General features: G+C 44.7%; 1 protein-coding gene across 1 annotated transcript in view; it reads right to left on the bottom strand.

Moving 5' to 3' along the window:
* The window catches only part of ift74 (intraflagellar transport 74), a 256,862-nt gene that overhangs the window by 63,124 nt on the left and 172,434 nt on the right, over nucleotides 1-21,304 (bottom strand). The window contains exon 14 of the mRNA XM_063047634.1: nucleotides 13,301-13,398. Coding sequence (XP_062903704.1) covers nucleotides 13,301-13,398 — 98 coding nt within the window. The remainder of the gene's footprint in view (nucleotides 1-13,300; nucleotides 13,399-21,304) is intronic.

Here is a 21,304-nt window from a genome sequence, read left to right as displayed (position 1 = left end):
CAGGTCAGGTCCTTCGGGATGGCAATGCCTAGGAATTTAAAGTTACCCACCTCTGATTCTCCGATGAGTATTGGTTCATGGAGCTCTGGTTTCCCTCTCCTGAAGTCTACAATGAGTTCCTTGGTCTTGCTGACATTGACACACTCAAGCAAATTTTCAATCTCCCTCCTGCCTGCTGATTCGTCACTACCTTTGATACAGCCCACAACAATGGTGTCATCAGTGAACTTGCACATGGTTTTGGAGCTGTGCTTAGCTACACAGTCATGGGTCTAAAGTGAGTAGAGCAGGGGTTTAAGCACACAGCTCTGCAGTGCTCCTGTGCTGATGGAGATTGTGGAGGAGATGTTTTTGCCAATCTGAACTGACTGGTGCCTCCAAGTCAGAAAATCCAAGATCTAATTGCACAAGGGAGTATTGAGGCCCAGGTCTTGGAGTTTACTGATTAGTTTTGAGGGGATGATGGTGTTAAATGCCAAGATGTAATCAGTAAAGAGCATCCTGATGTATGCACCTTTGCTGTCCAGATGTTCCAGGGTTGTGTGAAGAGCCAATGAGATGGTATCTGCTGTGGACCAATTGCTTCGATACGCAAATTGAAGCAGATCCAAAACACCATTCAGACAGGAGCTGATATGTTTCTATGCCAGCTTCTCAAAACACTTCATCACTGGGTGATAGTCATTGATGCAGGTTACCTAGCCCTTCTTGGGCACTAGTATGATAGACGCCTGCTTGAAGCAGACGGGTATAACACATTGCACAGGTCTTTAGTACTTGGCCAGACTGGATGCTTTCCTTTCATTCACCCTCCTGAAGGCACCCTTCCGAAGGCAGCCCACATAACAGCTTCAGATACTAAGATCATCAGGATCATCAGGAGACGTGGGGGCGTGCGATGTTCTGATGGTCAAAGCAAGTATAGAAGGCATTGAGCTCATCTGGAAGCCCCTTCTCCTGTCAGTAGAAATGGTTCCACTGGGCTTAATAGCTATGCCACACATGAAGGCCAGGAGCTGGACTTGGTTGTCCAGCTATTTGAGATGCATGCCAATGTGAGCAGCTAAGAGGTAGTGGAAACTTATCCTTATGACCATCCCTGGGTATAACAGCCTTAAGGAACCACTCTACTTAAGGAATTCCTCTACTTATGCCTCTCATAATCTTATGAACCTCTTTCAGATCTCCCCACAGCCTCCACCACTCCAGAGAAAACAACACAAGTTTGTCCTACCTCTTGATCTAGAACATACCCTTTAATCCAGGCAACATCCTGCACCCTCTCCAAAGTCTTGACATCCATCCTAAAATGGGGCAAACGGAACAGTACGCAATATCCTATATTTGGCCTAACTAGAGTTTTATAAAGTTGCAACGTAAATTCCCAATTTTTTAATCAATGCCTCGACTAATAAAGACAAGCATGTCATATGCCTTCTTAACCACAGTATCAACCTATGTAGGAACACATAGGTTAAACTTAGACCCTAAGTTTCTCTGCTCATCGGCAGTGTTAAGGTTCTTGCTCTTTCTTAGCAGTGTATACTGCCTCTTTGCATTTGACCTACAAAGGTGCAACACTTCACATTTGATCGAATTAAACTTCATCTGCCATTTTGTTGCCCATATCTGCAGCTGATCTATATCCCATTGTATTCTTTGCCATTCTTCTAAGCTATCCACAACACCACAAATTTTTGTATCATCTGCAAACTTACTAACCTATTCATCTACATTTTCACCCAGTAAAGCTCCCTGCGAAACATCATCAATCACATATCCTGCACAAGGACTCCCAAGGCCTTTTGCATTGGAGCAAGAAGGCTGCGAGTGGAACAGCTAAGGATTTCTGGAGCAAAGGCATTTTACTACTCGGGGTAAAAGAGAGGCAAGACTGCGCAGGCACGTGATGTCAGCCAGTAGAGTGGGAAAAGTTTAAAAAGAGGACCGCCATATCCAGCGGGCAGTGGAGTGAGAGATAGCAGAGTGATAGGGCTTTGGCTCAATGGGCTTAGGCAGCAACGAGGCAAGGTAGGTTTATCTGTGTTAATTGCGGAAAGGAAGTAGTATGCGTGTGAGGCCGGTTTTCTGTGCTCGGTGTCAGATGTGGGAGGTCCTGGAGTCTCCCAGCCTCCCAGACGGCCATATCTGCACCCAGTGTGTCGAGCTGCAGCTCCTAAGTGATCGCGTTAGGGAACTGGAGATGCAGCTCGATGAGCTTCGTCTGGTCAGGGAGAGCGAGGAGGTGATAGAAAGGCGTTATAGGCAGGTGGTCACACCGGGGCCACGGGAAACACACAAGTGGGTAACAGTCAGGACAGGGAAGAGGAAAAGTCAGGTACTAGAGAGTACGCCTATGGCTGTACCCCTTGACAATAGGTACTCCTGTTTGAGTACTGTTGGGGGGGACAGCCTACCTGGGGGAAGTGACAGTGGCTGTGCCTCTGGCACAGAGTCTGGCCCTGTGGCTCAGAAGGGTAGGGAAAGGAAGAGGAAGGCAGTAGTGATAGGGGACTCTATAGTTAGGGGGTCAGACAGGCGATTCTGTGGATGCAGGAAAGAAACTCGGATGGTAGTTTGCCTCCCAGGTGCCAGGGTCCGAGATGTTTCAGATCACGTTCAAGATATCCTGCAGTGGGAGGGAGAACAGCCAGAGGTCGTGGTACATATTGGTACCAATGACATAGGTAGGAAAAGGGAAGAGGTCCTAAAAAAAGACTACAGGGAGTTAGGAAGGAAGTTGAGAAGCGGGACAGCAAAGGTAGTAATCTCGGGATTACTGCCTGTGCCACGCGACAGTGAGTATAGGAATAGAATGAGATGGAGGATAAATGCGTGGCTGAGGGATTGGAGCAGGGGGGCAGGGATTCAGATTTCTGGATCATTGGGACTTCTTTTGGGGCAGGTGTGACTTGTACAAAAAGGACGAGTTGCACTTGAATCCCAGGGGGACCAATATCCTGGTGGGGAGGTTTGCTAAGGCTACAGGGGAGTGTTTAAACTAGAATTGTTGGGGGGTGGGAACCAAACTGAAGAGACTAGGGAAGAGGCAGTTGGCTCACAAATAGAGAAAGCTTGGAGACAGTGTGTGAGGGAGGATAGGCAAATGATAGAGAAGGGACGCGCTCAGACTGACGGTTTGAGATGTGTCTATTTTAACGCAAGGAGTATTGTGAACAAAGCAGATGAGCTTAGAGCGTGGATCAGTACTTGGAGCTATGACGTGGAGGCTTGGATAGCTCAGGGACAGAAATAGTTACTTCAAGTGCCGGGTTTTAGATGTTTCAGAAAGGACAGGGAGGGAGGCAAAAGAAGTGGGGGCATGGCACCGTTGATCAGAGATAGCGTCATGGCTGCAGAAAAGGTGGACGTCATGGAGGGATTGTCTACGGAGTCTCTGTGGGTGGAGGTTAGGAACAGGGATGGGTCAATAACTTTACTGGGTGTTTTTTATAGGCAGCCCAATAGTAACAGGGATATTGAGGAGCAGACAGGGAAACAGATCCTGGAAAGGTGTACTAATAACAGAGTTGTCATGATGGGAGATTTTAATTTCCCAAATATCGATTGGCATTTCCCTAGAGCAAGGGGTTTAGATGGGGTGGAGTTTGTTAGGTGTGTTCAGGAAGGTTTCTTGACACAATATGTAGATAAGCCTACAAGAGGAGAGACTGTACTTGATTTGGTATTGGGAAATGACCCTGGTCAGGTGTCAGATCTCTCAGTGGGAGAGCATTTTGGAGATAGTGATCACAATTCTATCTCCTTTACAATAGCATTGGAGAGAGATAGGAACAGACAAGTTAGAAAAGCGTTTAATTGGAGTAAGGGAAAATGGAAGCTTAAATTGGGAACAGATGTTCTCAGGGAAAAGTATGGAAGAAATGTGGCAAATGTTCAGGGGATATTAATGTGGAGTTCTGCATAGCTACATTCCAATGAGACAGGGAAGTTATGGTAGGGTACAGGAACTGTGGTGTACAAAGGCTGTAATAAATCTAGTCAAGAAGAAAAGAAAAGCTTACAAAAGGTTCAGAGAGCTAATGTCAGAGATCTAGAAGATTATAAGGCTAACAGGAAGGAGTTTAAGAAGGAAATTCGGAGAGCCCGAACGGGCCATGAGAAGGCCTTGGCAGGCAGGATGAAGGAAAACCCCAAGGCACTCTACAAGTATGTGAAGAGCAAGAGGATAAGACGTGAAAGAATAGGACCTATCAAGCGTGACAGTGGGAAAGTGTGTATGGAACCGGAGGAAATAGCAGAGGTACTTAATGAGTACTTTACTTCAGTATTCACTACGGAAAAGGATCTTGGTGACTGTAGTGCTGACTTGCAACAGACTGAAAAGCTTGAGCATGCAGATATTAAGAAAGAGGATGTGCTGGAGCTTTTGGAAAGCATCAAGTTGGATAAGTCGCCGGGACCAGATGAGATGTACTCCAGGCTACTGGGGGAGGTGATAGAGGAGATTGCTGAGCCTCTGGCGATGATCTTTGACTCATCAATGGGGACAGGAGAGGTTCCGGAGGATTGGAGGGTTGTGAATGTTGTTCCTTTACTCAAGAAAGGGAGTAGAGATAGCCCAGAAAATTATAGACCAGTGAGTCTTACTTCAGTGCATGGTAAGTTGATGGCAAAGATCCTGAGAGGTGATTTATGAACATTCAGAGAGGTATAATGTGATTAGGAATAGTCAGCATGGCTTTGTCAAGGACAGATCGTGCCTTATGAGCCTGACTGAATTTTTTGAGGATGTGACTAAACACATTGATGAAGGAAGAGCAGTAGATGTAGTGTATATGGATTTCAGCAAGGCATTTGACAAGGTACTCCATGCAAGGCTTACAGAGAAAGTAAGGAGGCATGGGATCCAAGGGGACATTGCTTTGTGGATCCAGAACTGGCTTGCCCACAGAAGGCAAAGAGTGGTTGTAGATGGGTCATATTCTGCATGGAGGTCAGTCACCAGTGGTGTGCCTCAGGGATCTGTTCTGGGACCCTTACTCTTTGTGATTTTTATAAATGACCTGGATGAGGAAGCAGAGGGATGGGTTGGTAAGTTTGCTGATGACACAAAGATTGAAGGTGTTGTGGATAGTGTGGAGGGCTGTCAAAGGTTACAGCGGGATATCGATAGGATGCAAAACTGGGCTGAGAAGTGGCAGATGGAGTTCAAACCAGATAAGTGTGAAGTGGTTCATTTTGGTAGGTCAAATATGATGGCAGAATATGGTATTAATGGTAAGACTCTTGGCAGTGTGGAGGATCAGAGGGATCTTGTGGTCCAAGTCCACAGGACGCTCAAAGCAGCTGCGCAGGTTGACTCTGTGGTTAAGAAGGCATACGGTGTATTGGCCTTCATTTATCGTGGAATTGAATTTAGGAGCTGAGAGGTAATGTTGCAGATATATAGGACTCTGGTCAGACCACACTTGGAGTACTGTGCTCAGTTCTGGTCGCCTCACTACAGGAAGGACGTGGAAGCCATAGAAAGGGTGCAGAGTAGATTTACAAGGATGTTGCCTGGATTGGGGAGCCTGCCTTATGAAAACAGGTTGAGTGAACTCGGCCTTTTCTCCTTGGAGCGATGAAGGATGAGAGGTCACCTGATAGAGGTGTATAAGATGAGAGGCATTGATCGTGTGGATAGTCAGAGGTTTTTTCCTAGGGCTGAAATGGTCACAGGTTTAGTTGCTGGGGAGTAGGTACAGAGGAGATGTCAGGGGTAACTTTTTTACTCAGAGAGTCGTGAGTGCGTGGAATGGGCTGCCGGCAACGGTGGTGGAAGCAGATACGATAGGGTATTTTAAGAGACTTTTGGATAGGTACATGGAGCTTAGAAAAATGGAGGGCTATGGGGAAGTCAAGTAATTTCTAAGGTAGGGACGTGCTTGGCACAACTTTGTGGGCCGAAGGGCCTGTATTGTGCTGTAAGTTTTCTATGTTTCTGTGTTTCTTTCTCTGCATTTTGAATTCCCTCTTCATCTAAATAATAGTCTGCCTGTTTATTTCTTCCACCAAAGTGCATGACCATACATTTTCCAACATTGTATTTCATTTGCCACTTCTTTGCGCATTCTCCTAAACTATCTAAGTCTCTCTGCAGGCTCTCTGTTTCCTCAACAACACCCGCTCCTCCACCTATCTTTGTATCATCAGCAAAATTAGCCACAAATCCATTAGTCCAATCATTGACATATATCATAAAAAGTAGCGATCCCAACACCGGCCCCAGTGAAACTCCACTGGTAACTGGCAGCCAGCCGGAATAGGATCTCTTTATTCCTATTCTCTGCTTTCTGCTGAGCAACCAATGCTCCACCCATGCTAGTAACTTCCCTGTAATTCCATGGGTTTTTATCTTGCTAAGCAGCCTCATGTGTGGCACCTTGTCAAAGGCCTTCTGAAAAATCCAAGTACACCACATCCACTGCATCTCCTTTGGGTACCCTGCTTGTAATTTCCTCAAAAAATTGCAGTAGGTTAGTCAGGCAGGATTTTCCTTTCAGGAAACCATGCTGACTTTGGCCTATCCTGTCATGTGCCTCCAGGTACTCCGTAATCTCATCCCAAACAATCGATTCCAACAACTTCCCAACGACTGATGTCAGGCTAACAGGTCTATAGTTTCCTTTCTGCTGCCTCCCACCCTTCTTAAATAACGGAGTAACATTTGCAATTTTCCAGTCATCCGGTACAAAGCCAGAAACTATCAATTCTTGAAAGATCATTGTTAATGCCTCCGCAATCTCTCCAGCTACTTCCTTCAGAACCTGAGGGTGTATTCCATCAGGTCCAGGGGATTTATCCAACCTCAGACCATTAGCTTCCTGAGCACCTTCTCAGTCGTAATTTTCACTGCACATACTTCAGCGGGAGGAGAAAATGGCGGTGCAACGCAGCGCACGTAGTCTCTCCGGTGAAATGATATCGTATTTGTTAAATGGGGTACCATGCACAATTCTGATTTGATGGAGACAGCCGTGAGAGCATGGAGGAACATCTGGAGTAACTTCTGAAGTGTCCGGTTCGCTGCCGCTGCAACTGTGCGATCGAGAATCTCCGGGGAGAAGGCTCCAAAATCCTCGGCTTTGCCTGCTGCTGGCAGTCGGGGCTGGGATCGAAGCGCTCGGCAGAGATGGTGCTTGGTGCTTGGTGTCGGACGGCTGGTCGGAGGTCAAAGTTTTCGGACGACTTAGAGTCAGACTGTGGTCGGGTATGGCAGGAAGAGTCTTCTTCCTTCTCCCGTCTGTGTGAGATGTGGGACTTTCGCGAGATTTCGAACTTTTTTACTGTGCTCATGGCCTGTTCTTCAACAAGTTACGATATTGCTTGCACCGTTGTAACTATATGTTATAATTATGTGGTTTTTGTCAGTTTTTCAGTCTTGGTCTGTCCTGTGTTTCTGTGATAGAGTACTGAATATTCACAGAATATTGTATCATTTCTTAATGCATGCATTGTTAAATGACAATAAAAGAGGACTGCGTGTCCTCATAATCTAATCTAATCATTTCCCTGACACTCTGGAATGTCCAGTATACTGCAGACGTCTTCACTGTGAAGACTGATGCAAAATGCACATTCAGTTCCTCCGCCATCTCTGCGTCCCTCATTACAATATCTCTAGTGTCATTTTCTATTGGTCCTATATCTACCCTCAACACTCTTTTATCCTTTATATACTTAAAAAAGCTTTAAGTATCTTCTTTGATATTAGTTGCCGGTTTCCTTTCATAATCTATCTTTTCCTTCCTAATGACCTTCTTAGTTTCCTTCTGCAAGTTTTTAAAAAGCTTCCCAATCTTCTATCTTGCCACTAGCTTTGGTCTCATTGTATGCCCTCTCTTTTGCTTTTACTTTGCCTCTGACTTCACCTGTCAGCCACGGTAGTGTCCTTCTTCCATTCGAAAATTTCTTATTTGGAATACATCTGACTTGCACTTCCCTCATTTTTCGCAGAAACTCCAGCCATTACTGCTCTGCTGTCCTTCCTGCTAGTGTCCCATTCCAGTCAACTTTGGCCAGTTCCCCTCTCAAGCCGTTGTAATTTCCTTTATTCCACTGAAATACCGACACATTGGAATTTAGTTTCTCCTTCTCAAACTTCAAAGTTAACGCGATCATATTGTGATCACTATTCCCGAAGGGTTCCTTAACCTTTCGCTCTCTTATCACATCCAGATCATTGCACAACATCTAAACCAACATAGCCAATCCCCTAGTGGGCTCAACAACAAGCTGGTCTAAAAAGCCATACCTTAGAGATTCTACAAATTCTCTCTCTTGTGGTCCAGTACTGGCCTGGTTTTTCCAATTCACTTTCATGTTAAAATCCCCAGCGATTATCATGACATTGCCCTTCTGACACGCCTTTTCTATCTCCTGCTGTAATGTGTAATTCACACCCCAGCTGCTGTTTCGAGGCCTGTATACAACTGCCATTAGGGTCCTTTTACCCTTGCCATTTCTTAACCAAACCCATAGAGACCCTACACCTTCCGATCCTATGTCATCCCTTTCTAATGATTTAATATTACTTCTTATACACAAGGGCTACACCACCCCCTCTGCCTACTAACCTAACTTTCCGATACACCATATATCCTTGGACGCTCAGCTTCCAATGGCAGCCATCCTTTAGCCAAGTTTCACAGATGGCCACGTCATACTTGCCAATCTGTAGTTGAATTTCAAGATCGTCCATTTATTTCTTATGCTGCGTGCAAATTGCATGCAACATTTTTACAGCATCACCTTTTAAAGTTTTAAACAATTCAGCTGGAATCCTGTCACATTATGCAGCTTATTATTGGCAATGCTTTCTATTGCCCATTCAATTTCACTTTCCAGAATGTCCAGCTCTAGATCGATGAGGGAGTCATTGCAGGTGTCTTTGCTGTTGGGATCCTTCCTGTATAGTTTGTCTGTGTATGCCTGCCATCTCTTTTTGATGTCTTCTGCTTCAGTAAGGTCCTTCCCTTCTTTGTCTTTTACTATACTAATTTTTGCATGAAATCTTCCTTTGTTCCTTCTTCAGCTTCTTTGCGTCGTTCCTTTAAGTAAGTTTCCTTATCTTTCCTTGCTATCTTCTTGAACTTTGCACTCAGTTGGAGGTATTTGTTCTAATCTCCATTGGCCTTCACTTCTCTTCGTTGTTCAGCCACTTGTAGAGCCTCCACAGAAAGCCATTTTGCTTTCCTGGTCCTTTTGTTTGTAATATTTTTTGTTGCCACCTCTTGTATAATGCTTCTTACTTCTATCCATAGTTCTTCTGGCATTCTCTCTATCAGGTTTAATCCATTCAATCTGTTCTTCACCTCCATGGCATATCTTTGAGGGATGCTCTCAACATCAAACTTTGCTGGTATGTTGGTTTTCCTGATGCTCTTCAGTTTCGTTCTGAATATTTCAACAAGCAGCTCATGGTCTGAGCCACAGTCTGCTCCTGGTCTTGTTTTAGCTGACTGTATAGAGCTCTTCTGTCTCTGATTGCAAAGTATACAGTCAATCTGGTTGCAGTGTTGACCGTCTGGTGATGTCCATGTATACAGTCGCCTCTTAGGCTGCTGGAAGACAGTATTTGCTATTACCAGAGAGTTAATTTAGCAAAATTCTACCAGTCAATGTTTTACTTCATTCCGTACTCCAAGGCCAAAGTTACCCGTTACTCCAGGTGTTCTGTAATTTCCAACTTTGATATTTCAGTTTCCAATCATAAATGTAACATCCTTTTTTGGTGTCATATCCAGGAGGTGCTGCAGTTCTTCATAAAACTGCATAATGTCATCCTCTTTGGCATCTGTGGTTGGAGCATAAACTTGGATTACTGTGATGTTGAAAGGTTTGCCTTGAAGTCGTATTGCGATCATTCTATCATTTTTGGGGTTGTATCCAATCACCAATTCTGTTACACAAACAAGAGAAAATCTGCAGATGCTGGAAATCCAAGCAATACACACAAAATGTTGGAGGAACGCACCGGCCAGGCAGCATCTGTGGAAAAAGTACGGTCAACGTTTCGGGCAGAAACCCTTCGGCAGACTGGAGAAAAAAAGCTGCAGAGTAGACTTGAAAGGTGGGGAGAGGGGAGAGAGAATTGCCAGGGGATAGGTGAAATTTGGAGGGGGAGGGATGAAGCAAAGAGCTAGGAAGTTAATTGGTGAAAGAGACAGAAGGCCATGGAAGAAACAAGTGGGGGAGGGGAACATCAGAGGGAGGCAATGGGTGGGCAAGGAGATAACATGAGAGAGAGAGACAAGGGATGGGAAATGGTGAAGGGGGAGGGGGTGGAGTGGAGGGGAGGCATTACTGGAAGTTTGAGAAATCGATGTTCATGCCATCAGGTTGGAGGCTACCCAAACAGAATATAAGGTGTTGTTCCTCCAGCCTAAGTGTGGCCTTATCCCAACAGTGGAGGAGGCCATGGATGGACATATTGGAATGGGAATGGGAAGTGGAATTAAAATGGGTGGCCACTGGGAGATCCCGCTTGTTCGGACAGAGCATAAATGCTCAGCGAAGCAGTCTCCTAATCTACATCAGGTCTCACCGATATACAAGAGGTCACATCGGGAGCACCGAACACAGTACATGACCCCAAAAGACTCACAGGTGAAGTGTGCCTCACCTGGAAGGATTGTTTGGGGCCCTGAATGGTAGTGAGGGAAGAGGTGTAGGGGCAGATGAAGCACTTGTTCTGCTTGCAAGGATAAGTGCCAGGTGGCAGATCAGAGGGGAGGAACGAATGGACTGGTGAGTTGCACAGGAAGCAATCCCTGCAGAAAGCTGAAAGTGGAGGGGAAGGAAAAGTGATGTTTGGTGGTGGGATCCAGTTGGAGGTGGCGGAAGTTTCGAAGAATTATGTGCTGGACCCGGAGGCTGTTGGGGTGGTATGTGAGGACAAGAGGGACCCTATCCCTGGTAACGTGGCAGGAGGGTGAGGTAAGAGCAGATGTGTGTGAAATGGAAGAGATGCAGTTGAGGGCAGTGCTGACGGTAGAGGAAGGGAAGCCTGTTTTTTTGAAAAATGAGGACATCTCCTTCGTTCTAGAATGAAAAGCCTCATCCTGAGAGCATGTGCACCAGAGAGGGAGGAATTGAGAGAAGGGGATGGTGTTTTTACAGGAAGCAGGGTGGGACGAGGTACAGTCCAGGTAGCTGTGAGAGTCCATTGGTTTATAATAGACATTGGTGGATAAGCTGCCTCCGGAGATAGAGACAGCAAGATTGAGAAAAGGAAGGGAAGTGTCGGAAATGGACCAGGTGAATTTGAGGGTAGGTGGAAGTTGGAGGCAAAGTGGATGAAATCAACGAGTTCAGCACAGGTGCAAGAAGCAGCACCAATGCAGTCATTGATGTAGCATAATCTAGGGAAAGTGTGGGATGGTCACCAGTGTAGGCTTGCAATATGGACTGTTCCATGTAGCTGATAAACAGGCAGATATAGCTGTGACTCATGTGAGTGCGCATTGCTACCCTTTTTGTTTGAAGGAAGTGGGAGGACCCAAAGGAGAAATTATTTACAGTGAGGACAAGTTCACTAGGAGGAGGAGAGTGGTGGTGGAAGGGAATTGATTGGATCTGGTGTCCAGAAAGAAACAGAGAGCTTTGAGGTCTTCTTGGTAGGGGACGGAGGTGTATTACTATAGGACATCCATAGAAAAAATTAGAAGATGGGGGCCAGGGAACCTGAAATCCTTGAAAAGATCAAGAATGTGTGAGGTGTCACAGATGTAGGTGGAAAGGGACTGAACCGGGGGTGGCGGGGGGCGGGGGTGATAAAACAGTGTCGAAGTATGCAGATACAAGTTCAGTGGGGCAGGAACAAGCTGAAATAGTGGGTCTACCTGGACAAGCAGGTTTGTGGATTTTGGGTAGGAGGTAGAAAAGGGAGGTGCAGGTTGTGGGAACTATGAGGTTGGTGGCAGTGAATGGGAGATCCCAAGAGTCAATAAGGTTGGTGATGGTGTGGGAGACAATGGCTTGGTGTTTCTTAGTGGGGTCCTGTTCAAGGGGTAAGTAAGAGGAGGTGTCAGAGAGTTGGCACTGGACCTCAGCAAAGTAGAGGTCAGTTCACCAGACTACTACAGCACCTCCCTTACCTGCGGGTTTGATGATGAGGTTAGGATTAATGCAGAGGGAGAGGAGAGCCCAGTGTTCGGAAGGAGTAAGGTTGGAATAGGAGGGAGGAGTGTTAAAGTCTAGATGGTTAATGGCCCATTGGCAGTTGGCAATGAAATGCTCCAGAACAGACAGAAGACCTGGGCAGGGTGTCCAGGAAGAGGAAGAGGGTTGAAGACAGGAGACAGGTGGGGAGTCCTTGCCAAAGAAATAGGCTCAGAGATGGAGGCGGTGGAAGAAGAGCTCAGCATCATGGTGGGCACTGAACTCACTGACCCTTCATCGGGACTGGAAAGGAAAGGGGGAGAAACTAGAATAAGAAGGTGGAGGTGGGGAAGGAGTCCAAACTAGAAGATGATAGGTAAAGCCAGGTGGGTGGGGGAAAGGTGATCAAGTAAGAGCTAGGAGGTGATAGGTGGAAGAGGTGAAGGGCTGGAGAAGAAGAAATCTGACAGGAGAGGAGATATCCACCATCAATAACATCTCTAGTACCTTCAAAAAGCAATGCTTTAAAAAGGCTGCATCTATCATTAAGGACTCTAAGACCCAGGACATGTCCTCTTCTCATTACTGCCATCAGTGAGAAGGTACGGAGCCTGAAGCCATGCATTCAATGCTTTAGGAACAGTTTCTTTCCCACCATCATCAGAGTTCTGAAAGGACAATAAATCCATTAACACTACTTCAGTATTTTTCTTGTTTTTTTTTGCACTACTCACTCTCCCCATTGCTTGTTGATGCCAGATCAGCAGGAATATTCAAAGAACATCAAGGGGTTGAGGGCTATGGGGCACTGAAAATAAGAGTTGAAGTCTGAAGTAAAGGAATTGTTTGTTATCATATTAAATGGCAGTGAGGTTCGGGATCCAAGTGGCTTTCTCTTGTTCCTATTTTCTTTTCTTGTTATATTCTCAAATGGCAGTCAAGCAATTAACACGTGACCAATAAGGATAATTCTGAAAATTTGGAATAGAGACTCATTGTGCCAATACAAATGTTGCAAACTACAATGAAGAAAGTCCTTTATTTGCAAGAACCTAACTTTTACATAGATCAGCTGCTATTTAGCCTGACAGGAAAGGCTCACGACAAAGCACTTCATAATTTTTAATCAGCTTCTAAGCCACAGTTGCAGCAGAAGACTAAAGTCTTGGTTCATGTTTGTGATTGTACTTACTCTGCTTGTGTGTTCCAGATAAGCAACAATACTACCCTCAAGTTGAGCTTTTCGTTCAAATTCTTGATTTTTCATTTCTTCGGCAGTATCCAGGAATGCTTGAAAGATATTTAAGACATATAAGGCCATTTAGAATATGAAATACAAACAAAATTATGCCCTCTGATCCATGTGCTATTTTCCTGCAATTTTCAGCTTCCTAGGGTTAAGAAGGACAGAAATAGGCTCTTTGGCTGAATTCATTGCATTTACTTGTATTTGGCCATTATCCCTCTAAACCTTCCCTTTCAATGTACCTGTCTAAATATATAATAGACTCAGTAATTGTACCTACCTCTACCTCCTGGCTGCTCATTCCACTTAGCAACTGCTCTCCATGTAGGGAAAAACTTACCTCTCAGTTCTCTTGTAAATCTTTTCCCTCTCACCTTATACCCATGCTCTCCATTTTACAGTCTACTACTCTGGGGTGGTGGGGGTGGGGAAGACTGTGACTATTTTACCCATGCCCCTTATAATTTTATAAACCTCAGTAAGGTCACCCTTCAGCCTCCTTCACTTCAAAGAAAAGAGCCTTAGCCTACTGTATTCAACTCCTCCAATTCCAGCAACATCCTTGTGAATCTTTCCCCACTCTCCCTAGCTTAATCACATCTTCTCAATGCTGTTTTGCACAACTGCATTATGACATCTCAACTCGTGTATTCATTGCTACTGTGGAAGCAAGTAAGCTATACTCCTTGAAGTCATTTAGGTGAAACTGTTTATTGGTGAAGGAATGACTGGCAAGTGAAAAGCCTCTAAAATATGTTATCAGGAGCCTAGTGACTGTATGTTTCTGTAAACAAAGAAAAGATGAAATATGAAGGCAAGCTAGCTAACAATATAAAAGGGGATACCAAAAGTTTTTTTCAAAGTAAAAGACATTTAAAGAGTAACAGAGAAGCGAGAGTGGATATTGGACTACTGGAATATGATGTTGTAGAACAGGGGTCCCCAACCTTTTTTGTACCGCAGACTGGTTTAATATTGACAATATTCTTGCAGACAGGCCGACCGGGGGCCAGGGGGCGGGGGGGTGTTCAAGTAGGGTTAAACTCACCTCAACATGTCTTTTACAGTTAGCATTGCCAACTTTTTCACTCCCAAATAAGGGACAAAAGTAGCAGTCACATCCCGGGACACTTTACCCCAGGAAAGACTACCATGACCATGAAGCCTTGCGCGGGCACCTGTGTGCGCATGCGCGTACGTGCCGATTTTTTTCCACAGATTAGTTTTGCCTTCATCTTCCCGACTACACTGTACATACATTATTTCTACTTTATATAGGCTGTGTAATTATCACATCCTTCCTGCTTTTACTCTATGTTAGTGTTATTTTCGGTTTTATGTGTTATTTGGTATGATTTGGCAGGTTATTTTTTGGGGTTGGGAACGCTCAAAAATTTTTCCCATATAAGTTAATGGTAATTGCTTCTTTGCTTCACGCCATTTCGGCACGAAAGGTTTCATAGGAACGCTCTACCTAAGCGGGGGAAATACGGGACAAGGGCAGTCCCGTATGGGACAAACCAATTTAGCCCAATATACGGGATGTCCCGGCAAATACGGGACAGTTGGTAACCCTATGTTCAAGTTCAACAGTGCGTGACAGGGAATGAGGAAAGGTGCAGCTGACTCACATCGTTTCCTCATGGCCCGGTAGCACATGCTTTGTGGCCCAGTACCGGTCCGCGGCCTGGTGGTTGGGGACTGCTGCTGTAGAAGTAGTAATGGGAATCGAAGAAATGGTGGGCAAACTCAACAAGTACTTTGCATCAGCCTTCACATGCCACCCCAGCTATGCCGGACAAACCTGATTAACCCTAACCTAGTCATGGGACAATTTATAATAACCAATTAACCTACCAGGTACGTCTTTGGACTGTCGCTGTAAACCAGAGGAGCTGGAGAACACCCCGAGCTGTAATAGCAGCGGGCTAACCGCTATGCTACCCATTCTAAAGAGAGGATGGTGCAACCAGGGCTAATAAGACAGCATAAAAGCAAAAGAGAGAACGTATAATATAGCAAAGATTAGTGGGAATTTAGAGGATTGGGAAGCTTTTAAATACCAAGATAAGGCAGCTTGGAATTTAAAAGCTCAACCCTATCACTCTGGTTCGCATCCTCCTGCCAAATTAGTTTAGACTCTCCCCAACAGCTCTAGCAAACCTGACTGCAAGGATATTGACACCCATCAAGTTCAGGTGGAACCCATGGCTTTTGCAGAGGTCATACATTCCACAGAAATAATCCCAATGATCTAGGTATCTGAAACACTGCCCCTTGCATCAATTTCTCAGCTATGCATTCATCTGCCAAATCATCCTATTCTTACCCTCACTGGCGCATGGCATAGGCAGCAATCCAGAGTTTGTTATCCTGGAGCTCCTGCTTTTCAGCATTCTACCTAACACCTTACATTCTCTCTTCTCTACCTCCTCCCTTTTCCTACTAATGTTGTTGGTACCAATACATACTATTACCCTCAACCTTTAGAATGGTGTGGACCTGATCTGAAATATCCTTGACCCCGGCACCTGGAAGATAATATACATTCTGGTCTTCTCTTTCATGTCCACAGAATCTCCTGTCTGCTCCACTGACTATGGAATTACTACTGTACTACTCTTCTCTTCACCACCCCCCCCCACCCTTCTGAACCATAGAGTCAGATTAAGTACCAGAGACCTGATTGCTGCGGATTTCCAGGGTAATGCTGTGGATTTCCAGGGTAAGTCTTCTGCCCCAACAGTATCCAAAGTGGTATATTTATTATAGAGGGGAACAGCCGCCCGGGTGCCTTATACTGGCTCTCTACTTCTATAGCTCCTGTAGCTCCTATCTATCACCTCCTCATTCTGCTGTATGAGCCAGTCATTGAACTGCAATGATTGCAGCCTGCCGGCTACTAATATATTTATTTATTTTATTGAGCTACAGCACGGAGTAGCTCCTTTTGGCTCTTCAAGCCACGCCGCCCAGCAATCCCTAATTTAACCCTAGCCTAATCACGGGACAATTTAGAATGAAGAATTAACCTACCAACCCGTATGTCTTTGGACTGTGGGAAGAAAGCGGAACACCCATGCTAAATCCATACAGTCACGGGAAGAACATACAAACTCTTTACAGGTAGCAGCAGAAACTGAACTTAGGTCACCAGTACTGTAAAGCATTGAACTAACAACTACTATATATAGTAGACAGGTTACGGAAAATCCCAAGATATTCTACAGCAATATTAAGAGTCTAGGGATGGCTCAGAAGAAAATAGGATTCCTTAAAGATGAGCATGGTCTTCTATGGGTGAGATTTTCGGTTTGTACTGCGGAGAAATTGATGAAGGCTAAAAAACTAAAGTAGGGGAAATGTCTGATGAAGTCTTAGAATGCATGCAAATTACCAGAGAGGGTGTATTGGTGGCCTTAAAACACATTAAAGAGGATAAATCCTCATGGCCAGAATGAATGCACGATTGGACAGTGTGGAAAGCTAGAGAAGGAAATGGAGACCCATGCAAAGTTATTTGCTTCACTTTAGCCACAGGTGAAGTGCCAGAAGACTAGTGGGTAGCTAATGTTATGCCACTATTAAGAAGAGCAGCAAAGGAAAGCAACGGGACTGTAGGCCAGTGAATCATAGTCATAGTCATGGAACACTACAGAACAGAAGTAGGCTCTTTGGCCCATCTAGTCTACATCAGCCTGGTCTTCTGCCTAGTCCTATCTACCTGGACCTGTACAATAGCCCTCTATAACCCTCACTCATGTACCTATCCAAACTTCTCTTAAATATTTCAATTGAACTTGCATCTACTGCTGGCAGTTCATTCTACACTTCCACCACGCTCTGAGTGAAGAAGGTATCCCTCAGATTCCTCTTAAATATTTCACCTTTCACCTTAGACCTCTAGTTCTCGTCTCACCAACCTGCGGGCAGAAAAGCTACATATGTTCACCCTATCTATACCCCTTATAATTTTGTATGGGTCTCCAATCTCTACAGCTCATGTTTCAGTATTATTCATTAGTTATTTAATTATTTATTTGTAGTTTATCTTCATTTGCATATTGCTTGTTTGTCATTCTTTGCGTGTAGTTTTTCATTGATTCTATTGTATTTCTGTTCGACTGTGAACACCTGCAAGAAAATAAATAGCAAGGTAGTATATGATGACATATGTATGTACTTTGATAGTAATTTTACTTTGAACTTCGAAACAATTTAACTTAGCGTTATGGTTGGTACAGACATCATGAGATGAAGGGCCTGTTCTTGTGGTGTACTGTTCCACCGGTGATGCCATTTATCCTTTCAATCCCATACCATTGTTTTCCTCCTTGAACTATTCTCTTTCACAGGACCTTGCTCTCATGCAGCACTACTCCACACAACTAATCTACTTCCTACCTGATTATCAATAATTTAAAGTAGCCACTTAATCTATCCACTAACATACTTTTGGGATATGGGGGATGAGAAAATTGAACATAGAACTGTGGTGAAATGAGTCATTCAAAGTGGGAAATGAGAAGGGATGCAGAAGTGACATACAACATACTGCTTTCTGTAGCAAAAGCAATATTGAAAGGCCGAGATAGAGTGTATGTGGAGAGGATGTTTCCCATAGTAAGGGTGGAAGTGGGGTCCAGGACCAGAGGGCAAAGCCCTCTGAATAGAGGGACGACCCTTTACAACAGAGATGAGGAGGAATTCCTTTAGGCATTATGTGCTGAATCTTTGGAATTCATTGACACACAGACAGCTGTGGAAACCAAGCTTGTGATGGGGAGCACTTGGTAAACGCACTCCTTACACGGGCGCATTCCAACACATACAAACATTGCCATGTCATTCTGCTGTCATGTTGAGTGTACGCTTTCCCTGGTACATTCCCATAATGGATCGTAAATCGAGCTGATGCATTTGGGTTGGCTTTATGGCTGAATATTCCATATCTTTAGTAATGGGGATGTGTAAATGTTTATATGTTGTTTGTACACTGTATTTAATGTAGATACTTCAGTTTATTTTTGTAATATGATTGTAATTACATTGTGCAGTGCATCATTTCCTAATTCATGTGAAGTCTTAAGTTAACTTTGTTGTTAATTAAAAATAGTATGTCCTATTGCCTACAGAACGGAACTCTTCACCCTTAGTAAGGGAGAGAGCTAGGGGCTGAGAGGAGTCCATACTGGATAAAGATAAGTACAGAGCTATTATTGTGTTTACTTGTCTATATCACTTTGTAAATATTAGCATTTTTTTTTCATTATTTTCACTAATTTTTGTAGGTTTGATTTTTGACACGTCTAATAAACAGACTCGCACTAAAGTGCTAAGTGACTCCAGCCAGTTTTCCTTTGGTCATAACCCATGTGTTTAACATGTGGTGGCAGTGGTGGGATTGCAGTCCCACGTCAGGAAACCCCCTGAGGTTAAAAGTAAAGCAGATGCCTGGGAAGCAGCGGAGACTTCAGAGGAAGAAGAACAGCCCAGGGCCAAAACTGTTCAAAGACTTTTTGCCTACCAAGCAGATGAGAGATGATGCTTTTAGAATGGAACTCCAAAGCCTGCAGAAGGGTCCCAAGATACCTTCTTATCAACGAGGTGATGATATTGGGAGCTACTCCTCAGGCTTGAGATAATGGGCTGGATATGGCGATGGCCAGAGGAGGAGTGGGCCTAACAGCTAGTGCCACTATTGACAGGTAAATCTCTTGAAGCTTACATTGCAATGGATGAAGAGAGGTTCAACAACTATTCTGACCTGATGGAGGTGCTGCTGGGACAAAATCTGATATCTCAGCAGAAACCTATCACCAACACTTCCTTTCCAGTACTCTACCACCAGAGGAGTCACCCACTGAGATGCATCATCGCCTAATGGATTCGACCAGAGAAGTCCAATGATGGGGCCATTGTTCTGGAACAACAGCTGTGGACTCTTCCTCCAGACACCAGACCAAGGGTCTGAGAGCCTGGGCCAGAAGATGCACTCACTGTGACTGGACTTGCCCTGCAGTACCTCAATACCAGCAAGGGGGCACCAACACGGCCATCATTCCGAAGCAATAGACTTGAACCCTCTGAGGGACTCTCAGGGTAACTTAGGGAATTGGAGAAACGAGGCAACAGAACCATTAATAGTTTCTTCTAAGACTTTTATTTGCTACCATTGTCAGCAGCCAGGTCAGAAGTCCTGTGTGTCCTCTCAAGAAGTCCAAATTGTCAGGGTATGTTCTATGTACCAATAGAGGGAGAATGTGATGATGATGTTAATGACTGTAATGACTGTGAGTAAGCTAATGGATAACAAGCAGAATGTAAGGGGAAAGAGCCAATGTTTATAATAATCAAAGTTAATGGAAAACCTAGTAAAGCTTTTTTACAATCTGGGAGCCTACGGTCATGAATCAAGAAAAATTATGCCCCTGCCTTTGGTGTTGACTACTGACACCAAACACCTGTCCAGTGTGTCCATATGACTGACCCACTGGCAAAACTCACTATTGAGCTGGATGACTACAAGTACTTGAGGAAAGTGGTGGTGCTGGAGAAAGAATCAGTTGACACGATTCTGGGGAGAGATTTGCCTGTGTTACATGAGTGACGAGTAATGGAAATAGCCAATCACATCCACCTGTTAATCCAAGAGTAGCTAGTGCTGTTTCTCATTTTGCGATGACTTGTGCTAAAAACCAAAGCAATAGCTGAGTGAGTTACAATCTCTGCCTGACTCTGATTCTTGTCTGTGTGATAGAGGAAACAAAAGGCCTAAAACGTCACACCGGCAATGGCACCTCAAGAAATATGATGGTTCTCCTGCCTCTGTGATTATTTGTACAGATGATGTGCTCATTGATGATGGCTCAGAAAGGGTCGTGGGGGCCTGGAAAGAGCTAGTGAAGGGTCACCTCCCCCATCTTGATGACTGACAATCAGAGGAGCCGCAGAGGGTGTTTACTGATTTTTCACAGCTGTTCCAGCAGAGACCAGGGTTGACAAAGGTCCTAATACATTCCATCAGGACCAGGTGAGACCAGAGTTCAGAACGGTGACACTGCTACAGAGTGTCAGAATGACTTGTGGGCCCCTGAAGGATAAGATTTGGACCATGCTAGAGCTGGGAGTCACCGATTCTTCAAATAGTAAGTGGAGCAGTCCTTTCGTTATCGTCGCCAAGAAGGATGGCACCCTGAGGCATTGATTTCTGGAAGCTGAATGCCATTTCTTTTCTTGATGCTGATCCTATGCACTGCATTGATGATCTACTAGAAAGGATCGGGCAGGCAAATTACAATAAACACTCTGGATTTTTGTAAAGGCTACTGGCAGGTTCCCCTGGATGACCAAACAAAATGCCTCTGCACAATTCTGGTTCCGTTTCATTTCACTGTGGCTCCAAGGCTGAGAGAACTACAGTGAGGCCTACCGAGGTAATGTGGTTCTCTATAGCCAGACATGGTCAGAGCACCTGGATCATCTGCACAGGGTCCTTGGGAATATTCATACTGCCAGTCTTACCCTCAATCTACAAAAATTTGAGTGCGCAAAAAGGAAACGAGATACCTTGGCTACCAACTGGGACATGAAGAGGTTCGAGCACTGGTGGACAAAGTGGAAGCAATCCGCAACAGTTCTCAGTCTCCCACCAAGAAGGAAGTGAAGTTCTTCCCTGGTCTGGTGGGGTGGTATCACAGATTCATTCCCCAATTCGTCACTCTGGCATCACTGACTAATCTTACTGGAAAGTTTGTAAGCAACCCAGTGACATGGACAAGTGCGTGTGAAGATGCTTTTCAAGCCCTTAAAGCCCACATGTGTTCTTCACCTGTCCTTTAGATCCCAGACTTTGACAAATGGTTCCTTGTCCAGGTGGATGCCTCAAGAGTGAGCTTTGGAGCGGAGCTGGAGAAGAGCAATCTGTCCTTCACTTGAACCGAAAACTCC

The sequence above is a fragment of the Mobula hypostoma genome, chromosome 5 (genome assembly GCF_963921235.1).
Source record: "Mobula hypostoma chromosome 5, sMobHyp1.1, whole genome shotgun sequence".
Classification (NCBI taxonomy): Eukaryota; Metazoa; Chordata; class Chondrichthyes; order Myliobatiformes; family Myliobatidae; genus Mobula; species Mobula hypostoma.
This window is presented reverse-complemented; position numbering and strand designations above follow the sequence as displayed.